At 41.9% G+C, this 26,816-nt stretch overlaps 1 protein-coding gene across 3 annotated transcripts in view; it reads right to left on the reverse strand.

Moving 5' to 3' along the window:
* cdh23 (cadherin-related 23) overlaps positions 1-26,816 on the reverse strand; it is a 1,160,360-nt gene that overhangs the window by 114,099 nt on the left and 1,019,445 nt on the right. For all 3 annotated transcript variants that reach the window (XM_063070587.1, XM_063070586.1, XM_063070588.1), the window contains 2 exons: positions 12,483-12,704; positions 3,506-3,625 (listed from right to left, as the gene is read on the reverse strand). In XM_063070587.1, coding sequence (XP_062926657.1) covers positions 3,506-3,625; positions 12,483-12,704 — 342 coding nt within the window. The remainder of the gene's footprint in view (positions 1-3,505; positions 3,626-12,482; positions 12,705-26,816) is intronic.

Raw genomic sequence — 26,816 nt, forward strand, 5'->3', positions numbered from 1 at the left:
CAACACCCAATCCAGAATAGCTGATCCCCTAGAGGGCTCAAACACATGCTGCTCTAAAAAGCCATCTCATAGGCATTCCAAAAACTCCCCCTCTAGGAATCCAGCACCAACCTGATTTTCCCAATCTACTTGCATATTGAAATCCCACGTGACTGTTGGAACATTGCCCTTTTGGCATGTATTTTCTATCTTCCATTGTAACTTATAAACCACATCCTTACTATTGTTTGGGAGTCTGTATAAACTCCTATCAGAGTCTTTTTACGCTTAAGAGTTCTTTAGCTCTGTCCACAATGATTCAACACCTTCTGACCCTATGTTGCCTCTTTCTAATGATTTTATTTCTTACCAACAGAGCAACAACCCCCACCCCCCAGCCTTCCTGCTAGTCTTCAATACAATGTGTATCCTTGGACGCTAAGCTCCCAGTTATAAACTTCTTTCAGCCATGATTCAGTGATGCCCACAACATCATACATGACAATCTGCAACTGTGCTACAAGTTCATCTACCTTATTCCGTATACTGCGCATATTCAAATATAACTGCTTCAGTCCTGTATTCACCCTTTTTGATTTTGTCTAACTTTTACATTGGGACTCATCCTGTTGACTGCAATTTTTCCCTATCAACAGCCTCTCCTCACTTTACATTGCCTCTTTTTGTAAACTAGCTACCTTATATTCATCTGCCTTTCCTACGATACAGTACTTCTTATATTAAAATATACGCACCATGCTCAACCTTTTGATTCCTAACTTTGTCTGAAGTATTACCAACATCTGCCTCCACAACCTCTCTACTAACTGTTTTGGCACTCTGGTTGCCATCCCCCTGCAACTCTAGTTTATATCTCACCGTGCAGCATTAACAAATCTTCCCGCTAGGATATTAGTACTCCTCCAATTCAGGTGCAAACTGTCCCTTCTGTACAGGTCCCACCTTCCCTGGAAGAGAGCCCACTGATCCAAAAATCTTATACCCTCCCTCCTACGACAACTCCTTAGCCACGTATTATACTGCATAATCTTCCAAGTTTTGGCCTCACTACCGTGTTGCATGGATAGCAATCCTGAGATCACAACCCTGGAGGTCCTGCCCTTTAACTTAACACCTAACTCCCTGAACTCCCTATGCAGAACCTTGTCACTCGTCCTACCCATATCATTGGTACCTATTTGGACCATGACCTCTGGCTGTTCACCCTCCCACATAACGTGGATTGTTAGAAGCTGCAGCTTCTTGCCTTCCCACATCCTGCAAGAGGAGAATTCCATTATCCTGCCTGGCATCTCCACTGCCCTAACTGAACATATATAAGGAAGGCAAGGAGGGAAAAAAAACTTAATCTAGAGCTTTACTTTTCTTTACTTTCTCTAACCGAAGCCTCTCTTCTCAGAATGTATGTACTTGGATAATAAATTTACTTTGAATTTTGAATTTAGTCTGTAATCTCTGATCTGTAACATATAGAACTGAGGAGCTGGGAAGTGGAAATATCTTAAATGTCTTCTCATTTGGATGGCACAGCTGTGAAGCACCTTCTGTGACAATAATTTCTCTTGAAGAGTACCATATTGATAGTCGTCAAGGTAGTTTAGTTTCTACAGTCTTTATTTGATTAATTGTTGGCAGCCAGTGTTGGTGGTTGTGCATAGAAGAAACATTCTCAGACACATGGTCTAAATAATGCAACTTGTGTTTCACTGGGAGCACTCTCACCTCCGAGCCATGAGTTCAAGCCCCAGTCTCCAAACAGTGAGATACTCCAAAGTGTAACCAGCCAACATAATTTGAAAATATAGCAACAAACAATCCGCCGGAGGAATTCTGGGGGTGAAAAGTACTTGTTGATATTTCTGGTCAAAATCATGCATCGGGAATGACAGAGTGCTTGGGCCCAAAACAGCAACAGATGCTCCCCTTCCCCCCCCCCACAGATGCTGCTTGACTTAACTGAATTCTCCAGTACCTTGCTTGTTGCTCCAGATTCTAGTATCTGCAGTCTCTCAAGTCTTCATTTGAAGACATCTCTGATAATGCTGTTTGTGTGATCTTGTTATGTTCAGAAGGTGACATGACTTCACTGACAGTGAAAAGTTTTGGGATGACAATATGCTTTGTGATGTACTTTTTAAATGCAAGACTATCCTTCTTTCTCTAATGTTGTAGAGAAATGTCTACGAGAGATGGGATCAAGGTTGTACAGGTAACATATAGGAATTTTAGTGGGATTCATTGAGAGCTCTGTTTGGGGTGGGGTACTCTCTGTAAACTCTTCTAAAACTCTTCCACCACTCGGAATACTGATTTGAGCTGTTGTCTGATCCAAAGCAGGCTACTTCCAGTACTACAACTGCTCCTCTGCAGTACACAGGAACATCAGATAAATTATGCACACTAGTCTTGTGCTGTGGGATGTTGACTTACAGTCATGTGACCCCCAAATTAAGTCATAATAGCTACTGCTGCCCCCAGCTATTGTGAATCCATCTAATACAGCAGCATGTCAGTCAGTAACTTTGCCAGAGAGATGTCCTCTTAGCTGCTCAGCAATGCTTCAAGGCCAGGATATAACATTTCTAGAGAAGCTCAAATGTTGGAACACACTTCAGAATAGAAAAGCACTTGTTGCACAGGGTCACAGCGTTAGCTGTAAGCTAGTTAAAAAAATCTAGTGATGGACGTTTCATCTCTGTCAGTTGTAGACTTCTCCTTCTCTTGGGACAGCTCTGTACCCTTGTGTACTTTGTGGCAGAGATGCACTTGAAGAAGAGTCTGCCCAACTTGTCATGAGATTCATAAACTCACCAAAAAAGGCCATAGATTAGAACAATTAATGAATATCATAGAATGGAAAATATTAGTAACAAGTTGGCTCAGTGCACTTCCTTTTGTTGCTGGTACATCAGAATAAGCGGACATTTATTGCTGTGAGTCTGTTCTAATATTCAACGGGGCAATTGCTGATCTATCTCCTAACTTTACTTCCTATCCTCCACACCTTAATTCCTAGCCTTTCACACCACCACTCCTTTCCTCTTGATCTTGATAAAATACATTGATGTTCGATTTAAAATTTGCAGTGACTAGTAAGACTGTTATTTGTAGGCATTGGTTCCAAGATCCTACCACCCATGCATGCTGGTATTTCCGAATTCAAAGGCCCTTCATGAATTTTCGATTTCTGTGGAAAGATTTCATATCTACTGATTTCCTCTTAATCTGGAAAATTTAGATCACATGATTTCCTGATCTTGCAAATTCCAGAGAATTCAATGCTAATTCATCTCATCTCATCTCATTTTGTAATCTCTCTTTATAATTTAACCTGTGGAATCTTGAGTTTAACCAGGAATCATTCCATAAATTATTTCTCTATCATCTCAGCTAAATAACCATATCAGAATGGAAGACACTGTGGAACAGATGGTGGGTCTTCTATCAAAGTATTTCTTCAGTGCAATTTGCATACAAGCCATTGCCTTTATTCAAAAGCACTTACTGTGGTGGTGGAGGTCAGACGGTATACAAGGTTCGGACACTGGTCAGTGGCTGTAACGATGAGTGTGTATCGGCCATGGGACACCTCATAGTCCAGTTCTTTCACTGCCCTGATTTGACCCTTGACCAACAAAATAACATAACTGCATTTATTCAACGTACAGATGAAATCTTAGTTTACGACCTTAATACAACAAAAAGACAAGTCACCCGTTATATTAATAAATAGCAGCCCATGCTGCATTCTTCTAATATTTTACAAGTAGAATTACATAAATCAAAAGTATTATTCATATTAGAAAAAATGTATACCTGTACATCAGAATAAGAGTGTGATTTTCTAACACACTTTCCTGCCCACATCTTGATAAGATATCCAGAAATTTACTGATCATAGCTTTGGAAGAAATTAATGATCAAACATCCACCTGTTCTGGGTAGAAAATCTCAGAAATTTTTGAACTCCAACTGAAGAAATTCTCATTTCAACCCTAAATGGTCTACCTCTTATTTTGTGATCTTGGACTCCACAATTAAAGGAAACTTCAACCCTGAGTCTGCCTTGTTGGCCCTTGACAGATTGTATTAAGGTCATCTCTCATTCTTCTCAACTCAAAAAGAATAAGGACTTATCCTACTCAATTCCTCCTCTTAGAAGAGACAGAACATAGAGACAGTATGACACAATATGGGCCCTTTAGCCCACGATGTTGTACTGATCTACATAAACATACTCAATGATTAATCTAATCCCTCCCTCCGATACAGACCATAACCCTCCATTTTTTCTTATGTCTGTGTGCCTCTCTAAGAGCATTCTAAATGTATTGTATTAGCTTCTACCACCTGTGCAGTGTGTTTCAGACACCCACCACATTCTGTGTAATCAAGATACCTCTGAACTTTCTTCCACTCACCTTAAATGGATGTTCTAAAATACTGGCCATAGTCACCCTGGGAAGAAGGTGCTGGCTGTCCACTTCATTTATGCCTCACATAACTTCATACACCTCCATCAAATCACCCTCATCCTCCCTTGCTCCAAAGTTCGCCCAATCTTTCCTCAAAAAACATGTTCTCTAATTCAAGCAGCATACCTGTAAATCTTCTCTGCACCCTCTTTAAAGCTTCTGTATCTTTTTTATAATGATGTGAGCAGAACTGAACACAATACTCCAAGCAACACACACAACTCAGCAGCCTCCAGCATTTTGCGTGTGTTGCTTGGATTCCCAGCATCTGCAGATTTACTCTCGTTTGTGATTACAATACTCCAGGTGTGCCCTAACCAGAGTTTTATACAGCTGCATCTCAGGAAACCATCTAATAAATATTTGCTGCACTCTTTGCTGCAAGACAGCAGCTATATTTCATTTGGAGTTTGAGGAGATTTGGTTTACACTTTAAACACTCAAAAACTTTGACTGATGTACCGCAGAGAGTATTCTGACTGGCTGCATCACTAGTATGGGATGGGGGTCTACTGCACATGATCCAAGTAAACTGCAGAGAGTTGTAAAATTAGTCAGCTCCATTATGGGTACTAGCCTCCATAGTACCCAAGACATCTTCAAGGAGCGATGCCTCAGAAAGGCGGCATCAATTATTAAGGACCACCACCACCCAGGACATGCCCTCTTCTCATTGTTACCATCAGGAAGGAGGTACAGAAGCCTGAAGGCACACACTCAATGATTCAGGAACAGTTTCTTCCCCTCTGCCATCCGATTTCTAAATGGACTTTGAATCCATGAATGCAACCTTATGAGTTTTTTATTTCTATTTTTGCACTAATTATTCATTGAACTATTTATTATGTATATATACATATTATATAGACTAATTTAGTTTTTTGTTCTATATTTATCATGTATTGTACTGCTGCTGCTAAGTTAACAAATTTCACAACATTCGCTGGTGATATTAAACCTGATTCTGATTCTCTTCCTGCAACATGTATATACCTTATTTTTAATGTGAAAAATACTCTGTCTGAACTGGTCAAATCCCTATGTAATTGTAATATTACAATTTATAATCCCTACATTTATCTTTAAATCCTCTTACAATGGAGGTCAAAACATCATTTGTTCTCTTAACTCTCTGCGGCTCATTGATGTCAGCTTTTAGTAACCTGTGTATCTAGGTCTCTTTAAATATAAACTCATCTCGGGTCTGTTATTCTTCAAAAAGTACTTGGTATTAATCTTTTCTTTTGAACAATATAACATTTTCCCTTTCTCTAGTTCACATCTAACATGAAGTTGCCCACTCATTTAGCTTTTCATATATTCTCTTGAAGCCTCTTCATGTCATAACTGCTCACATATTCAGTTTTGAGTCATCAGCAAACTTGGACACATTACACTAATCTATGTCAATTGCTGAAATGGGTAATGAATGGCCAGATCCCTGCAGTATTCCACCAGTCATGGCCTGGCAACCCAAGAAGAATTGATTTATTCTTATTTGCTTTCTATTAACCAACTTTCAAACCATGCCAGTGTGTTACTCCCAATTCCATGTGCTCCAAATTTGTTCAGCAACTACCTGTGTAGACCCAATTGACAGTCAAAATCCACTATATCCTTCATTGCTACAACTCATCATATCTTCAAAGAACTTCAATGGATTCATGAAACATGAATAATCATTTCCCCTTTAGAAATCTGAGTAGGTTTTGATCAGTCATATCATTATTTTCGATAAGCCTTATTATCATATCTTTTAATATAGATTGCGGTATTTTCCCAACTGCTAGACTACCTAATGGGTCAGAATTTCCCCATTCTTATCTTATATAGTGGTGTCACATTGCTTTGCTCCAGTCTGCAAAGATCATTGCAGAACCTATTGAACTTTGAAAGACGATACCCAGAGGATTCATTATCTTCATAATCACTCCTTCTGGTCTGCATATGATCAGCTCCTTTGGATTTACCAGTTCCAGAATCATTAATCTCACAAACTGAATATTCGAATAATACTAATTACTCTGATATCATGGTTTACACTGAACCATTGCTTCCCAATATCCCTAGGTGTTTTATGCACCTCCTTCCTTGAAGACTGACATAAAATAATTGTTTAATTTCTCTGTCATTTTCTATCTCCATGGCTATGAGATCTGCTGTGTGTAAGAGACCCACATTTACCTCGCAAGTCCTTAGGGTGGCATGGCAGTGTTGTGGTTAGCACAGCATTTTACAGTACAGGCGACTGGAGAGAAAATACAAAAAAAAACTGAGGTGCAAAGGGACTTGGGAGTCCTTGTGCAGGATTCCTTAAAATGTTAATTTACAGGTTGAGTCTGTGGTGAGGAAGGCAAATGCAATGTTAGCATTTATTTCAATATAAAAACAAGGATGTAATTTTGAGACTTTATAATGCACTGGTGAGGGCTCACTTGGTGTATTGTGAGCAGTTTTGGGCCCCTTATCAAAGAAACAATGTGCTGAAACTGGACAGGGTTCAAAGGAAGTTCATGGAATTGATTCCAGGATTGAATGTCTTGTCATATGAAGAGTGTTTGATGGCTCTGGGCCTGTATTCATTAGAATTCAGAAGAATGAGGGGTGACCTTATTGGAACCTATCAAATCGTGAAAGGCCTTGATAGAGTGGATGTGGAGAGGATGTTTCCTGTGGTAGGAGAGTCTAAGACCAGAGGACACAGCCTCAGAATAGAGGGTTCTCCTTTCAGAGTGGAGATGAGGAGGAATTTCTTTAGCCAGAGAGTGGTGAATCTGTGGAATTCTTTGCCACCGACAGCTATGTAGGCGAAGTCTTTATGTACACTAAGGGCAGAGGTAGATAAATTCTTGATTGGTCAGGGCATGAAGGGTTACAGGGAAAAGGCAGGAGATTGGGGCTGAGAGGAAAATTGTGATCGTGAGATGGCAGAGCAGACTAGGTGGGCCAAATGGCCTAATACTGTTCCTATATCTTGTGGTCTTAAGAATCCAGGATCAGTTCCTGCTGCTGCCTGTACATTCTCTCTGTGACCGTGTGGGTTTCTGCTGGGTGCTCCGGTTTCCTCCCACAGTCCAGGGAAGTGTCAGTTGGTAGGTTAATTGGTCATTGTAAGTTATCTTGTGACTAGGCTAGGATAAAATCAGGGGATTGCTGGACCGTGTGGCTTGAAGGGCCTATTCCACATTGTATCTCAATAAATAAATAAATAACAACTACCTAAAGAAACTCTTCTAGCCTCTTTCAATGATTCTCACTAGTTTACACTCATATTCCGCTTTCCCTTTCTTGATCAATTTCTTAGTCATCCTTTGTTGAATTCTAAAGCACTCTTCTTCCTCCAGTTTCTGCCAATGTTATGAACTTTCCTTCACACTATCTTTAATTTCTCCTGTAATCCATGGTGGGACCACTTTTCCTGCTGTTGCTTAGTGCTGCAAATTGTACTTTAGCTCCTGAAATGCTAACCAGTGTCTGTCTGTTGAGAGGCACCTCAATACAGTTTTCTCAGAAACCACATCCAAACTGGTTCTTACACCTTCACAGTTTCCTTTTATTTAGTCATAGTAATCATAGTAGTTATAGTCATACTTTATTGATCCCTGGGGAAATTGGTTTTCGTTACAGTTGCACCATAAATAATTAAATAGTAATAAAACCATAAATAATTAAATAGTAATATGTAAATTATGCCAGGAAATAAGTCCAGGACCAGCCTATTGGTTCAGGGCGTCTGAGTTGTAAAGTTTGATGGCTACAGGCAGGAATGACTTCCTATGATGCTCTGTGTTGCATCTTGGTGGAATTAGTCTCTGGCTGAATGTACTCCTGTGCCCAACCAGTACATTATGTAGTGGATGGAAGACATTGTCCAAGATGGCATGCAACTTGGACAGCATCCAAGCATTATTTCTTGTCTGTTACACAACTGGTGCTTAGGGCAGCAATGAAGGTCCTTCATCTCTGTCTGTTCATACCATCGCCTACAAATTACAACTGGTCAGACCTCACTTGGAGTACTGTGCTCAGTTCTGGTTACCTCACTGCAGGAAGGATGTGGAAACTATAGAAAGGGCGTAGGATTTACAAGGATGTTGCCTGGATTGGGGACCACGTCTTATGAGACTATGTTGTATGAACTTGGTCTTTTCTCCTTGGAGTGATGGAGAATGAGAGGTGACCTGATACAGGTGTATAAGATGATGAGAAGCATTGATCATGTGGATAGTCAGAGGCTTTTTCCCAGGGCTGAAATGGCTAACATGAGAGGGCACAGTTTGAAGGTGCTTGGAAGTAGGTACAGAGGAGATGTCAGGGTTAAGTTCTTTTACGCATAGAGTGGCGAGTGCGTGGAATGGGCTGCCGGCGATGATGGTGGAGGCGGATACAATAGGGTCTTTTAAGAGACTCTTCGATAGGTACATGGAGCTGAGAAAAATAGAGAGCTGTGGGTAACCCTAGGTAATTTCTAAAGTAAGAACACGTTCGGCACAGCATTGTGGGCCAAAGGGCCTGTATTGTGCTGTAGGCTTTCTATATTTCTAAATATAGAAGGATTCTTCATTGCTGGTTGCGTAACAATTTTCTTGACCAGTCAGGATTGTGAACCCTCAGTTGAACCCATGAACCTTGAGGACTAGTGGAGTTTAGTCTCTGCCCTTTGACCTGTTTAGCATGGATGACCCTACCAAAACTCAAAGCACAGGGCCCTGACTCCAGCCAACATAACTCTCTGGATCACTGAGGCACACAAGTCTCCAAACCCTTTTCCTTTGTTTAGATCAAAACCCTGGTGTCAGAACAAACTACTTCAGTTCAAAATTTGTTGTAAAAATTGCTCTTTCCTACAAGCTCCTTTATGACATCTAAAATTTCCTTGTCCCCAGTCAGTTCCTCAACATACTGAAGTAGACATTTATATCAGATGTACTCTAGGAATTAATTGTTAGCATTCACGTTAATTTACACAGTGTCAGTTTATCATTCAGAAACTGCAATTTATTTAGAGAATCAGCACGGTAACGAGCCCACTCAGCCCAATTGTACCCATGTGACCAACTGACTAACCAATCTGTAAGTCTTTGGAATGTGGGATGAAACCGGAGTGCCCAGAGGAAACCTATACAGTCATGAGGAGAATATGCATACACTTCACAGACAGCAGCAGATCTGAACCTGACACTCGTCACTGGTGCCATGATGGCATCATGCAGGTTGCTATCTACCGTACCACCCACGCATGCTACCATGCTGCCCATCTACGCTACTGCACTGCCCACGGAAATATTTCAGGTCTTAGTTTCCATCAGAACTCTGATGAAGGGTCTTCAACCTGAAACATAACTGTTTCTCCTCCTACAGATACTGCTTGACATGCTGACATTTTCCAGTATATTCTGTTTCTATATCAGATTTGCAGCATCTGCAGTTTTTATTAACACACATAAAAATTGCTGGTGAACGCAGCAGGCCAGGCAGCATCTCTAGGAAGAGGTACAGTCGACGTTTCGGGCCGAGACCCTTCGTCAGGACTAACTGAAGGAAGAGCCAGTAAGAGATTTGAAATTGGGAGGGGGAGGGGGAGATCCAAAATGATAGGAGAAGACAGGAGGGGGAGGGATGGAGCCAAGAGCTGGACGGGTGATTGGCAAAAGAGATATGAGAGGATCATGGGACAGGAGGCCCAGGGAGAAGGAAAAGGGGGGCGGGGGGGAACCCAGAGGATGGGCAAGGAGTATAGTGAGAGGGACAGAGGGAGAAAAAGGAGGGAGGGAGGGAGAGGGTGAGGGAGAGGGAGAGGGAGAGGGAGAGGGAGAGAGGAGAGAGAGAGAGAGAGAGAGAGAGAAATAATAAATAAATAAACAAACAAACAAATAACGGATGGGGTATGAAGGGGAGGTGCTGCATTAGCGGAAGTTAGAGAAATTAATGTTCATGCCATCAGGTTAGAGGCTACCCAGACGGAATATAAGATGTTGTTCCTCCAACCTGAGTGTGGCTTCATCTTGACAGTAGAAGAGGCCGTGGATAGACATATCAGAATGGGAATGGGACGTGGAATTAAAATGTGTGGCCACTGGGAGATCCTGCTTTCTCTGGCGGACAGAGTGTAGGTGTTCAGTGAAACGGCCTCCCAGCCTGCGTCGGATCTCGCCAATATATAGAAGCATCGGGAGCATCGGACGCAGTATATCACCCCAGCCGACTCACAGGTGAAGTGTCGCCTCACCTGGAAGGACTGTCTGGGGCCCTGGATGGTGGTAAGGGAGGAAGGGCAAGGGCATGTGTAGCACTTGTTCCGCTTACAAGGATGAGTGCCGGGAGGGAGGTCGGTGGGAAGGGATGGGGGGGACGAATGGACAAGGGAGTTGCATAGGGATCAATCCCTGCGGAAAGCAGAGAGAAGGGGGGAGGGAAAGATGTGCTTTGTGGTGGGATCCCATTCACCTGTGTAGCACTTGTTCCGCTTACAAGGATAAGTGCCGGGAGGGAGTCCCTTACACTTCCTCCCTCACCACCATTCAGGGCCCCAGACTGTCCCTCCAGGTGAGACGACACATCACCTGTGAGTTGGCTGGGGCGATATACTGTGTCCGGTCCTCCTGATGTGGCCTTCTATATATTGGCGAGACCCGACACAGGCTGGGAGACCACTTTGCAGAACACCTACACTCTGTCTGCCAGAAAAAGCAGGGTCTTCCAGTGGCCACACATTTTAATTCCACTTCCCATTCCCATTCTGATATGTCTATCCACAGCCTCCTCTACTATCAAGATGAAGCCACACTCAGGTTGGAGGAACAACATCTTATATTCCGTCTGGGTAGCCTCCAACCTGATGGTCTGAACATTGACTTCTCTAACTTCTGTTAATGCCCCACCTCTCCTTCGTATCGCATCCGTTATTTATTTATTTATTATTAAATTTTTTTTTCCCTCTCTCTCCTTTTTCTCCCTCTGTCCCTCTCACTATACTCCTTGCCCATCCTCTGGGCTTCCCCACTCCCCCTTTCTTTCTCCCTGGGCCTCCCGACCCATGATCCTCTCATATCCCTTTTGCCAATCAACTTTCCATCTTAGTTCCATCCCTCCCCCTCCTGTCTTCTCCTATCATTTCTGATCTCCCCTTCCCCCTCCCACTTTCAAATCTCTTACTATCTCTTCTTTCAGTTAGTCCTGATGAAGGGTCTCAGCCTGAAACGTTGACTGTACTTCTTCCTATAGATGCTGCCTGGCCTGTTGCGTTCACCAGCAATTTTTATGTGTGTTGCTTGAAATTCCAGCATCTGCAGATTTCCTCGTGTTTGCAGTTTTTATTATTTTCATTTAAAGTCCACCATGATTACCCATCTTGCATCATTGTCATTATAAACATCACAAGCGTTGTAAACAACTCTTATCAATGTTCTCTCGCCCTCCTGCTGCTCACCTCCACTTGAAACAATTCTAATTCTTATATCACAATCTAAAAAACCAAGACCTGCCTCCAATATTCTAACAACATCCTTTCTTATGAATAGCAAAACCCCATTTCCTTTTCTCTTTGTTGTGTCCTTCCTGAACATTAAATACTGAGATCCCTACTTTGATTAGCCTGCAGTAACACACACAAAATGCTGGAGGAACTGAGCAGGTCAGGAAGCGTCTAAGGAGAGGAATTAACAACAGCCTATGCTTCCAGCTGAGACCCTTCAGTCCTGATGAAGGGTCTTGCTTCAAAACATTGTCTCTATTCCTCTCCAGAGATGCTGCCTGACCTGCTGAGCTCCTCCAGCATTTTGTACGTGTTTCTCTGGAGTTCCAGCACTGGCAAAATCTTTTATGTTTTTGATTAGCCTGAAGCCTTGTTTCCAAAATGACATTTGGGTCAGACTGATTTGTAACTATTTGTGCTGTCAATTCATCCATATTGCACCTCTAATATGATTGTTTTAATATTTTTTCTGTACTCTGATCGTATTTGTGATAGGTTTGTACAAATGGAATTTTTCACTGTTTACTACTCACTGTGATACTGTGGACAGTGAATGTGTTATCGATATTCCCTTCCACAATTGCGTACGTAATGGTTCCATTGGGCCCTTCATCCTGATCTGTTGCATTCACAATTACAGTGAAAGAATTCAAGCTTGATGGCCCTTCGTCCAAGGTGATGTCGTACTGTTGTTGGTGGAACACTGGGTGATTGTCATTCTCATCCAAAATATGTACAAGTACTGTAGTTGTCACCTGCAGGAAACAGGGCATAGGTTAGCCACAGATACAGAAAGCACACGGCGCCTAAGCTAGCTCTTCGAGCGTGAAAGAAAGAGAATGAACAGCTAAAATACCCAACCATCGCCACCACTTTCTTTTCCCACACTGTACCAGAACATGTAGATCCCAGACTGGCCTCCACAGCCACCCAAGGACCCACAAATAGACAACCCCTTAGGAGAATATTGTATTCAACTCAAGTGATTGCACTGCTTTGAACACGCTCTTCAATTAGTCTCACTCCCTCTGATTTTGCACTTCAGTCCTGGCCATGCTTTTTTTCCCTGCATTATTCCAGGTCTATTTGGAACAATACTCCAGGTACCGATTCTGCGCCCAAGATCACACTACAACGCCCCTCTGACTTCTATGTGAACTGAAACCACCTGAATCTTTCAGCAGCAGAAATCACAACTGAAACCCTCCATGTTCTGACCTTTTGAATAAAAGTGCTGAAGAAGTAAAACCTCACAACCAAATGCAAAACATGAGTCAATGTTCATGCATCAGTTTGAAACTGGTGATTGAAAGCTGGTACTGTTTGCAGCTCTTGATCTTTACTACCACAGCATTCAAGGGAGGGGATCAGAATCAGGAATAATATACACTCAGTGGCTACTTTACGTTCTTGGTCTTCTGCTGCTGTAGCCCATCCACTTCAAGTTTCGACACCTTGTGCATTCAGAAATGCTCTTCTGCACACCACCCTTGTAATGGGTGGTTATTTGAGGTAATGTCACCTTTTTGTCAGCTGCAACCAGTCTGGACATTCTTCTCTGATCTCTCTCATTAACAAGGCATTTTTACCCACAGCTGTTCACTGCATGTTTTTCATTTTTCGCACCATTCTGTGTAAACTCCAGAGATTGTTGGTGCATGATCAGCAGTTTCTGAGATACTCAAACCATCCCATCTGGCAGCATGGTCAAAGTCACTTAGATCACATTTCTTCCTCATTCTGATGTTTGGTCTGAATAACAACTGAATCTCTTCACCATATTTGGATGCTTTTATGCATTGAGTTGCTGCCATATGATTGGCTGATTAGTTATTTGCATTAATGGGAAGGTGTACCTAAGAAGAGTGGCCACTTGTTATGTTTTGTAACTCCAAAACATAAAACTAATCGAAAGAAAAACATGGGGAACTGGGAGATGCGTTTCTACTTCATTCGTACTTCAGCGACTTGCACACATTTATGATGTGGTGGCATAATGACGTGTACCATTCACACACTTTATCATATAACCTGTAATGAATTATGTAAACAGCAAAGAATGTTTAATTAAACAATATATTTGCAATATTACTGAAATATTAAATACACATCACTCCTCCCTGCTTAGCTGAAAACTCCCATTCATTATAGAATACATCTCAACTATACACACAGTACACTGTATAAAACAACTATGATACAGACATTCACAGCATAGTAAATTCTAAATTATTCCTTTCAGGCCTGAAGGTTTAATTGCTGTGGAGGATTTCTTACGTTTGTGGAATAACACCTTTTCTGACACTCTGCTTGTCAGGTGAGACTTGTGGCTGTGACACAGTCTCAGGGTCTGGGGTTTCCTCTGTGTTAGCTGTAGAAGAGTTGACTTTGGGACTGAAGGAAGTGGTTCTGACAGCTCTGGACATCCAGGTACTCACTTTTGATCATCTCTGTAGCTGCTCGCCAGGACTGCTTGTCTAGGAGTGAAACATTGAACCTCCTAAGCAATTTGCCTCAGCTGTTTGTCCTGTACAATTCGTCTGAGATTGGGTTTGAGGAGATCCAAATATGAGTGCAAAGAACGAACCAGGAACAGAATTCCTGGTGAGTTGTTGGTTGTGGAGTGTGCTGCACTGCGAAATGCGAGGAGGAAACTGGCAAACTTCTGAGTCAGTATCTGTGTAGTGTGTTCTGCTGACATTGCTCACCGTGTGTTCTTTAGACCCCGGACAAACCTTTTCATTAAGCCATTTGTTGCTGGGTGGTCCAGTGCAAATGTAGTATGTCTTAGTCCCTTCATTTTCAGGAATGACTGAAACGGTTCAGCAACAAACTGTGGTCCGTTGACACTGACTAAGTGTTCTGGAATACCGGCCCTTGAGAAGAGGCTTCTCAACACAACAAACGTGTGAGGATCTGGTGGAAGCTACTGGGAAAACTTCAGACCAATTTGTAGCTGCATTGACTGCTACCAAGAAATTTATGCCCATGAATGGTCTGGCAAAATTCACAAGAATCCTCTGCTAGGGCAACGCAGGCATTCCCAGGGACGATGAGGCATGCTCTTGGCATCTTCTGCACATGTTGGCATCCACACAGTGCATTGCAAGCTGCTTGATCTGCTGATTTATCCTAGGTCACCAGACAAAGCTTTGAGCCAACACTTCCATTTTGACCACACATAGATGACTGACATGTAGCTCCTCCATCACTTTAGCCCTCAGCTTGGATAGTACAGCACTCAATCCCCTCAAGGGCAAGTTCATCCCGCACTGGTAACAAGGGGGAACTGGGATTTCTGCTGCAACTTCCTGTCATTTTAGGTTGTCAAGCACACCTGAGACAATGTGGGGTCTTTTCTGGCTTCCCTTTGGATCATCTTTGCCATAATAGAGAGGCTTCTGATTTGCATCAGGGAGAATTCCTCGAGGAGTGTCCTCTTCTGTCAAGTTTTCAGATATTTCCTTTTCCAAGGGTAAATTGGACATCCATCAACATCTCCATGATTAGTTGTCCTTTTGAATTTGATCTTGGACTTGGGACCCCCAGGAAACAGAGCCCATCTCTGCATTCGTGCTGCTGCTGTTAGTGAAACACCCTTCTCTGGATTGAAACTGGATACTAGCAACGAGGGTAAACTCTCTCCCATACAAGTACTGGTTAATATGTTTAACACCACAAACCAGACTCAAGGCCTCGCTGTCAATCTATGTATATTTTTTCCCTGCAGTGGTAAGGAAAAAATGGGATGCAGGGGCTATGGTGTGTTCATGTCCGTCACTCATAACGTGTAACACGACAGCATAAGGTGAGGCATCACAGGCAAGCTTCCATGCACAATGTAGATGACAATGTGTGAGCACAGTGTCTGACATCACCATTTCCTTTACTTTTTGGAAAGCTACCTTGCTTTGTCCATTCCCAGTTCAAGGGGTGAAACACATTACCCAAGCTTGGCAGGAACCTGTATTTGTATTTGACAAATCCTAAAAAGGACCACAACTGTGACACATCCTTCGGCCTTGGAGCATCCACCACTGCTTGAATTTTCTCGACACATTTGAGTAATTCTCGTGTGTCCATGGTGTGATCACAGTAAGTGATGCATGGTTTAAAGAATTCACTCTTGTTGCATTGTGCCCTGAGCCCATAATCTTCTAATCTTTTTAAAACTGCCTTGAGATTTTGGAGGTGTTTCTTGTTATCCTTACCAGTAGCAATGATATCAGCCAGGTAATACAGAGTGCCTGGCAGCTTTGCAGCACCTGGTCCATAGCTTTCTGGCAGAGTGCAAATGCAGGTGCAGATGCTACTCCAAAAATAATTTTATTATAGTGAAAGGGCCCTTTGTGAGAGTTTATGGTGAGAAAAACTTTGGATTCTTCTTCCATTTTCATCGGTAGGAAGGCCTCAGCAAAGTCCACTTTGCTGAAGTGTTTCCCTCCGGAAAGATTTGCAAAGATATCCTCTATCCTCGGCAGAGGGTATTGATTTACTTTCAGTACTGGGTTGATGGTGACCTTAAAATCACCACAGATCCTGACAGACCCATTCTTCTTGGATATTGGGACCATTGGCATTGCCTATGGGTTCCACTCAATCTTGGAAAGAATTCCTTCAGCCTCTATGTGATTGAGTTCAGAGGCTATCTTATCGCGGATGGTATAGGGAACTGGAAGAGCTTTGTAAAACTTTGGCGTGGGATTTTCATTAGCGCTATTTTACACTTGATATTTTTGAGGTTCCCAATACCATCCTTGAACGCCATCACTGAGTACCTTTCTTAATTTGCTTTCAGTTGACTCTGTTGCAGGGAATGTGGCACACAAATGGTGGATGCATCGCCAATCAAATTGTAGTTAACTTAGCCAATCATGGCCCCACAGTGCTTGTCCTTCTGTTTTTACCACAGACAAGCCCAATGTGGCTTGTTGGTTGCTGTATTTCACTGTTACGAATGTCACTCCCACAGAATTTATCTTTTCTCCAGTATAACTTCTTAGTAGGGTATCTGCAGGGTTTATTTCAGTATCCTTGAAATGCCATTCAAACTCATTTTGTGGAATGACTGAAACAGCTAGTGTCCGATTCCATTTGTATTAACTTGCTGTTCACTTCTGGTATAAACCATTTTGTTGCCTCGTGTTGGTTTTCACATTGTAAATCTTAATACCACTCAGTCCTGTGTCACTCTCATCATTATCAGATTTTTCATCAAAAGCATGCAGATTAGTGTTCTGTTTGAAACTGCAACTCGACTTTTTATCTTTTTCTCTTCTCTGTGCAGTGCATTTAGTTCTGTTTGACCAGCATGCTTTTGGTATGTGCCCTCTTTGTTGCATTTTCTGAAAGTTTCGCTTTTAGATCTGCACTGGTCTGGTGTATGTGAGTTCCTGTCACAATGGTAACATAATTTGTTCAGCCAGACATTACAATTTTGTTCACAATCATTTTCATTCCTGACTGCAACTCAATTGCATTTCTGACTGCTGTTCTAAATATGTGTTGTGCTTCAGTTAGAAATAGTTTTTGAATGCTTTATTGTAAGATTCCATAAACTAAATGATCATTTAGTACATCATTAAGCCCATGACTGAGCTGGCAATGCTCGTACAATCTCTTCAATTCAGCCACATACACTGAGATGGACTGCCATTCCTTTTGATTCTGCTTATGAAAACAAAAGTTTTCTGCAATCAACAATGGTTTTAGCTCTAAGTGTTCCTGCATTACTTTCATGATGTCAGCAAATCTCATTTCAGCTGGTTTGGCCAGAGTTGTCAAACTTCAAAGCAAACTGTATTCTTTTCCATCCAATGCACTTCGCAAAACTGGCACTAGTTTTTCATTTCCTTCAAAATACTGCTCAATTCGCTCAGTATACATCAACCAGTTATCTTTTCTGCAATCTAACATTTCTATCCTTCTGATGTAGTCAGCCATTTCTGTTTTTTTAAAATTATGACTATTATCAGCTGGTACTCACTGTTTATGAACCTGTGAATTTTCCCTGTTTTCTGCCTTTGTTTTAACTCAGCCATCTCTGTCCCTTCCTGAAGAGACCCATGCTGTGCCTTTTTTTAAACTTGAAAATTTCACTGTGCATCAACATGTAGGTAGTCATCTTGCGCATATTTAAAACTTCCATATGGCCACTGTTATGTTTTATTAGCCCAAAACATAAAACTAATTGAAGGAAAAGCATGTGGAACTGGAAGATGAGTATCTACTTCATTCTTACTTTAGTGAGATGTGCACATTAACAACATAGTGGCGTAATGACGTATGCCATTCACATAGTTTTACATATAATCCATAATGAATAATGTAAACAACAAAGAATGCTTAATCAAACAATATTACTCAAATATCACTGGAATATTAAATATACAGCACCAGAGTGTATATTGTGAAATTTGTTTTGTGGTAGCCGTGCAGCACAATAAATTAAAAAAAACATAAATTACAATAAGAAATACGTAAATATGTGTGTGTGTGTGTGTGTGTGTGTGTGTAAAATTAAATATGTAGTACAAAAAGAGAGCAAAATAGTGATGTAGTGTTGGTTCACAGTCCATTTCCTCCACACAAAATCTCAAACTACAGCCTGTAAACAGGATTTACAGGATTTACATCTCTTTGATGTTAGATTAGATTAGATTACATTCAATTTTATTATCATGGTGCCGAGTACAGATACAAAGCCAATGAAATGCAGTTAGCATCTGACCAGAAATGCAAAGAATAGTGTTATTTACAAAATAACTGTGAATAAGAAGTAAGTGCTACAGCACACAAATATAAAAGTACTGAGACAGTACAATATGGGTGCAATACTGCTTAGCGCTGTGATGTGAGGTTCAGCAGGGTCACAGCCTCAGGGAAGAAGCTCTTCCTGTGCCTGCTGGTGCGGGAGCGGAGGCTCATGTAGCACCTACCGGATGGGAGGAGAGTAAAAAGTCCATGGTTAGGGTGAGATGCAAGCTTGATATTGCTTTTCGCCCTGCCCAGGCAGCGTTTATGGTAGATGTTCTCAATGGTGGTGCCGATAATCCGCTGGGCAGTTTTCACCACATGCTGGAGTGCTTTGCGGTCCGATACAGGACAATTGCCATACCACATTGAGATGCAGTTGGTGAGTATGCTCTCATTGGTACAGCAGTAAAAGTCTATCACTATCCTGGGACAGAGGTGAGCTTCCTTGATGCTCCGCAGGAAATAAAGGCACTGTTGCACCTTTTTGATCAGGATGGAGGAGTTCAGGGACCAGGTGAGATCCTCGGAGGTGTGGACACCAAGGAATTTGAAGCTTGGTACATGCTCCACTACAGCTCCGTTGATGTAGATGGGGACGTGAGCGTGGCTCCGAGCATGCCTCAAATTAATGAAATAAAAAACGGAACCAAGGATTGCAGTGAAAGAGATAATTAAGGAATGGATTAATGGAAATACTAAGGAAGAATTCTGGCTTGATGTGGACCATTTAATATTATTTAAAAGTCAGATCTGCTGACTATGTTGCTGCTGGTTAGATTATAATTAGAATGCCCTATAAAAATTCAATTCCTCCTCTGGAGAAACAGTGTGCACAGACTGAAGTCCTGTTTACATGGAACAAAGAATGGTACAGCACAGGAACAGTCTCTTTAGTCCATGATGTCAAATTAAATTAATCTCTGCTGCCTGGAGATGATCCATATTCCTTGATCCCTGCATATTCATGTGCCCATCTAAAAGCCTCTTCAATGCCACTATCACCATCCACGGTGATTTTATAGCTAGTCAAACATTAGTTGGTGTTAATAGAGGAGATTACTTTCCATGTTTCTAGTTAATTGATTTGTACCCCCTAATGTCATGAAGGAAACACTTGCTTGTCATTTTGCTACATTGTAGAATTAAGGTTAATTATCCAGTTAACTTTTAAGAACAAAACAGTTCACAGATTCAAGATGACTGAATCTCACCGTATTACGGCAGGTACAAATCTCTGATCGTCCGGCTCCGATTATTCATCCTGAGCAAATTGTACACCTGTTGCACAAAGTTCACCGATCGGAAATCTGTTGTTTGCTGCAGCATATTCTGCTCCTTATATAACAGACCGAATGAAGCCCGCATGGCCGTTCCGAATGAATATCTTATGTGTTAACTAGGGGGACCGTGCACAATCCAGATTTGATGGAGACAGCCGTGAGAAGCATGGAGGAATACCTGGAGTAACTTTTGAAAATGCCTGCTTTGCTGCTGCTGCTACTGTGCGATCGAGAATCTCGGGAGGGAAGGCCCCAAATCCTCGGCTTTGCCTATTGCCTGTTGCTGGGTCCAAGGTTGAAGCGCTCGGCAGAGATGGTGCTTGGTGCTCGGTGTCGGAGAGCTGGTCAGAGGCTCAGAGTTTTCAGACGGACTCGGAGTCGGACTGTGGTCGGATGCTTCCAGGATGCTGCATCGGCAAGTTTGCGGTGCTGGAGGTTCACCGTCTGCGTGAGATGATGGCACTTTTGAGAGACTTTGAGACTTTTACCATGCCATGATCTGTTCATATCAAATTACGGTATTGCTTTGCACTGTTGTAACTATATGTTATAATTATGTGGTTTTTGTTAGTTTTTAAGTCAGTTTGTCATGTGTTTCTGTGATATCATTGGAAAAACATTGTATCATCTCTTAATGCATGCATTACTAAATGACAATAAAAGAGGACTGCATGTCCTCATAACCTAATAATCTAATTTAGCTGGACTGAATGTTATTGCGGTATGAGTTGAGTAAGACAAAGTTTCAGATCTAAAGTCACAACACTGGAGTGAGTCTATATTTGAAGGATGTTAATTTACATTAGTCACTACAACTTCAGTGCATGAGTTACAGGAAAAGGGGTACGAATATTCCTGAACGTACTTGCACAGCTTGCAAGAACAAACAAGATCGATGACCAAGGGAAAATATTCATGATGTCGCTCGCAGATGTTCACGTTGTAACTTGAAATAAAAATTGTCTATATTTTTTATCCAATCCATTTGCATAACCTAAATCCATGTCAAATTGGTCAAATAAAGTTTATTGTCATGTGCAAAAGTATGGTGAGGTACAGGTACAATGAAAAACTTGATTGGAGCAGGATTGTGGGCACAGAGGTGCTGATTTCACAGAGAATGTACATTATACAAGACAGTGAAGTGAAAGAGAAAAGAATGTGCAAAAAAACCATTGATGCAATCAGAGGCAAGCCCGTGCTAACGCAAGAGACGGTCTGTAGTGTTCCACTGTGGAGGTAGGATTAGGACCATGAAGTTTGGTTCAAGAACTTGATGGCTGTAGGAAAGTAGCTGTTTGTGAACCTGGTGGTGTGGAACTTCAGACTTATACACCTCCTGCCTGACAGCAGCAGAAAGATGATTGGATGGTGGGGATCCGTGAAGACAGACGCCACCTTACTGAGGTAGTGCTTCTTGCAAATGCTCTCAATGGTGGGGTGGGCTTTGCCTCTAATAGACCAGGCTGTCTCCATTACTCTCTGCAGCCTCTTACTTTCCTCTGCGTTGGAAGCGCCATGCCGACGATGATGCAATCACTCAGAATTCTTTCAACAGGGCAGAGGTTTGTTAGAGTATCTGGTGACATGTCAAATCTCTTTAAGCCTCTCAGAATATAGAGGTACTGGAGTTCCTTCTTTGAGACTGCAGCTCTGTGGAGGGCACAGGACAGTTCATCCAAGATATTAACTCTCACCAATGAGAACTTACATGTAGTTTCTCAACTTCCCCTTTCTGAAGTTAACAATTAGCTCCTTGGGTTTGTTGACGTTGAGCCTGAGGTTGTTACTGCAGCATCACTCAACCAGATACACTATCTCACTCCTGCATGCTGACTCATCACCACCCATGACTTGAACACAATGGGCGGGATTTTTGGTGAATATATTGATGGCATTGGAGTTACGCTTAGCTGCACATTAATTCTAACAGTTTCTGTGTTGTCAGCAAAGTTACTTGCCAATTTGTGGCTCAAGTTTTTTTTTGCGCAATGACGCTCCTGTGAAATACCTAGAGTCTCCTTCAGAATGTACCAGAGGTCTTAATGTAAAGCTAATGGAATAAATCCCTACCTTACATCTAAATACTTCCTGTAGCCCCCTCAGCTCCTCTCCTCTCCTCCAATTCCCACCAACCACCACTGTCAAAACATGGAGGAACCTTCATGAACTCCCGCAGCCCCCAATGACCCTGAGGTCAATGTGAGAGCATCCTTCAGTAGGTGAACCCATGGAAAGCATCCAGCCCAATTGGTGTACCTGGCCAAGTACTAAAGACCTATGTTAATCAACTGGCTGGAGTGTTCACTGATATCTTTAATTTCTTGCTTTGGCTGTCTGAGTTACCTACCCTCTTCAAGTAGGCTTCAATTATGCCTCAATTATGCCAGTGCCTACGAAGAATGTTATAACCTGTCTCCATAACTATCGTCCAGAAGCACTTACATCCACACTTCTGTAGAAGTGTGGTCAAGAGTGTAGTTCAAGTTCAAGCTTAAATGTCATTCAGCCATATATGAATACCCATGAATATATCCAAACAAAACAACCTTACACCCTGGCCAAGGTGAAAACACAATACCAACAGTCGTACACAGCACGGGGCACATATTGCACAAATAAGATAGCAGTAAAATACAGTCACACAAATAAAAATATAGTCCAAGACCCTGAGTCCATGAATGTTGCAACAGTCTGCAGTCGAACATAATACAGCTTGCCCTCTGCCAAATAAACACTGGGGGCAGCACTAATGCCGCCAGCGTGGACGGGATGCCACACCGCCTACGGCCCAGACTCCAATGCCCCTTTGCCGGATAGATGTAAACAGGTGACACTGCAGCTTGAGGCCTAGTCCTCACTACGGCTTAGGCTACGTAGCTCCCCAGCCATTTGCCAATAAACCATTCTATTGTTTCTTAGATTTACTGTGTATGCCTGCAAGAAAAGGAATCTCAGGGTTGTAGATGGTTACATATTTGTACTTTGATAATAAATTTACTCTGAACTTTGAACCAGGGGAACAATTGGTTTTCTAAGCTGACATGTGCTTGCAGAGAAAGCAAAACCTAATCTAGGTAGGAATTTTGTAATGTCAGACATCCAAAGGCACTGTAAAACCATCTGCAGTCTGCACACATAAAATACACCAAGTCTTTTCTTACAAGTGTACTGCATTTGGTTTTCATAATGCAGTCATCTCTATGCTGCAGAAACCAAACACCTGAGTTCAGTCTGGCAGGTAGCTTCCCATTACTGCTACTTTGGACATTGCTATTTGGTTTGGTGCAACATCCTCTCACAGTATACAAAAGCTACAGCAGACTATCAGGATGGCAGAAAAGGTCATTGGCTGTACCCTACCATCACTGCAGTACTTGTATGTGTCCAGGACAAAGAAGTGGGTAGGAAAAGTCATTTCAGACACTACCCATCCAGCAAACTGCCTTTTCCAAAAGCTCACTTTTGGAAATCACTATCGGGTGATTAAAATAAAAACTTCACATTGTCATAGAAGTTTCTTCCCCCAGGCAGTTAATCTGATCAACCATTATAATTGTTGAATGTTGTTGTTTTTTTGCATGTTGCACTAACACACCTTTGCAAATTCCTTATACACGTAAATGTATAGGGTGAATAAATTCGATCCTTAACTCCCCATTAACTCACCACTTTGATCTATTAGTCAGTGGCCCCCTGCACTGTTACAGTGAGGCCAAACACATACTTGAACTGCACCTTATGTTCCATATTGGGACGTTGCAGGCTTCTGGACAATACTGAATTCAACAACTTCAGGTAACCTGATTTCTTAAACACGAGAGATTCTGCAGATGCTGGAAATCCAGAGCAACACATACAAGGTGCTGGAAGAAAAAAGAATAACGTGTTGGCATTTCGGGGTGAGATCCTTCAAGTGTCCTGATGAAGGGCCACAGCTTGAAATGTCGCCACTTTATTCCCCTCCATAGATATTGCCTGACCTGCTGAGCTCCTTCAGCATTTTGTGTGTGTTAACTTAATTTCTTGGTCTATATCAGTCAGTCATATTAGTTCAGCTTTATTTCTCTCTGTGGAGTGGGCTGTACCTGCTAATCAGTACCCTGTGCTCTGCATTTTGCAACTCCTATATTCTTTTGTCCATTTCCTCCCCCTCTGACTGCTCCCATTCACTCACTGACCAGAAGACTTTGCTTAAACTATATCCCATAGTCATCCAGTTTTAGCCTATTAGAGTCATTCCCATCCCCCTCCCCCCACTGTTAAGCAGTGTCTTGTGTCTCTGTTTCAATTCTGACAAAACTTTGTTTCTCATTCCACAGATGCAGCCTGACCTGCTGAGCACTTCCAGCATTTCTGTTTAAGGTTTCCAGCATCTGCAGTGATGTTTTTAAATTTTATGTTCACATCCTGAGGCATTACTTTGATGAGTAGGTGAGGTGTCCTGACTAAAATATACCCTTCATCTAAATTGAATAAGAAACAGATGTCCACAGTGCTGTATGTGTTCTGTGCAAATGGGCTGCTGTGTTTCCTATACTACAGAGATCATTCATTGGCTGTGAAACACTTTGGGGCATTGCAAAAATGCAAATACATTTTTCATTTGCGTCATTAATAGACTCAGCCCTCACCCATCTCTCCACTCATTGGTGACCCAGGCAGTTGACGCCAAGAAGGAAAAAAAAGATTCAAAATGTGACAAGATATCTGAATTCAAATTTATGCTGCAAGTTCAAAAGGAAAACACAAAATTCTGGAAACAATCGACGGTTTCTTTGCAAAGAAAAACAGAGTTAATGTTTCAGCTTAATGACCAGCTCCGATGAAATCCTGACCTCTTAATAAATTCTAGATTTCTTTACCTGAATGTCTATTTATAAAGATGTGGGGTGAAGGTTCTAATATTCACAGTCATAGAAAAAATACAACACTGAATGCAGCCATTCAGTAGGCTGATGAAGAGCTCCCCAGCCTAACCGTGACTTCAGCACCAGCTCAGTGGCTTCAGTCTACAGTCACCGTTCTTTATGTACATCTCCAAGTTCTGCTTAATTCTGACGATGTTTCTGCCATCACCACCTTCTCAGGCACTGAATTCCAAAACTTTACCAACTTCCCTGTGAAAATGTTGTTCCTCATCAAGTTCAAATTCAAGTTTAGTTTATTCGTCATTCAACTGTACACATGTACACCGTCAAAGGAAACAACGTTCCTCTGGATCAAGGTGTACAACATAGTACATAGAACTCACACATGTAACACATAAAGTAACATTTAACAAATAATAAGGTGCATATATGATACGGTCAAAAAGTAACCTGCGTAACAATACTGACGCTTCATACGTGATGACATCATATGATGAGATTCATCGTGGTGGCAGGGAGTTCAGTAGTCTTAAGGGCCAGGGGACGAAGCTGTTTGGCATCCTAACATTTCTCATTCTATTGCTATGGTCTTCAGCCATTTCTTCTACGTCACCAATGTGCTTGCTTTTTGGTTCCTCCATTAAAAGTACTGGTATATCATTGTCACATTGACCAAGATAGAGTGAAAGCCTTGTCTTGCATACTGTTAATACAGATCAAATCATTACACGGTGCCTTGAACTAGGATGAGGTAGAACAACAACAATGCAGAATGATATGTAAAAGCTACCGAAAATTGCAATTCAGATAAACAATAAAGTGCAAGATCATAAAGAGGTAGATAGTGAGGCTAAGAGTTCAGCTTATTGTACACTCTACACTCAAGGTTCTGAAAAACAATAGGAATAGAGCTGTCCTTCAGCCTGGTGGTACACGCTTTCGGGCTTTAAGGAAGAAAACTCTTCCTATTGAGGCACCTCATAATTTTATGTACCTCAGTCAGGTCTCTCCAGAGCCTAATCTGATCTATTAACATCAAAGTTAATCTCCTCTTTAGCTTCTCCAGTGCAATCACATTTTCCTGTAACATGGTATGCATGGTATACGAGTCTGTGGTGGCCAGTGCTATCGTGTTTGCTGTTGTGTGCTGGGGCAGCAGGCTGAGGGTGGCAGGCACCAACAGAATCAACAAACTCATTCATAAGGCCGGTGATGTTGTGGGGATGGAACTGGACTCTCTGACGGTGGTGTCTGAAAAGAGGATGCTGTCCAAGTTGCATGCCATCTTGGACAATGTCTCCCATCCACTACATAATGTAACGGTTGGGCACAGGAGTACATTCAGCCAGAGACTCATTCCACCGAGATGCAACACAGAGCGTCATAGGAAGTCATTCCTGCCTGTGGCCATCAAACTTTACAACTCCTCCCTTGGAGGATCAGACACCCTGAGCCAATAGGCTGGTCCTGGACTTATTTCCTGGCATCATTTACATATTACTATTTAATTATTTATGGTTTTATTACTAGTTAATTATTTATGGTGCAACTGTAACGAAAACCAATTTCCCCCAGGATCAATAAAGTATGACTATGCAGTCTTCTACCTGTAGTCTAACACATCCAGTAGACAATTCCAACATAACTTTATGATTTTATATCCTGTGGCTTGACTATTAAATTACTGCATCCCGAATACCTTTATAACATCATGTTGACCTGTATTGCTATCTTTAAGGATCAATGAAAACATGCCAAGGCCCTCTTCTTCCCGGAATACTGAACAATATACTGCTTATTGTACATTGGTTTGTCTTGCTTTACTTTCCCAAATATGGTGGTGGTGGCATCCGTTAGTCTTGCGAAACCATGGATCTGCGCCTGGAAAGTCTTGGTTCAGTCTGTGTTAGAGCAGCGTCTGTTGTGGCTGTAGAGGCCCACACGGGAGTGACAATCTCGG

The sequence above is a fragment of the Mobula hypostoma genome, chromosome 18 (assembly GCF_963921235.1).
Source record: "Mobula hypostoma chromosome 18, sMobHyp1.1, whole genome shotgun sequence".
Taxonomy (NCBI): domain Eukaryota; kingdom Metazoa; phylum Chordata; class Chondrichthyes; order Myliobatiformes; family Myliobatidae; genus Mobula; species Mobula hypostoma.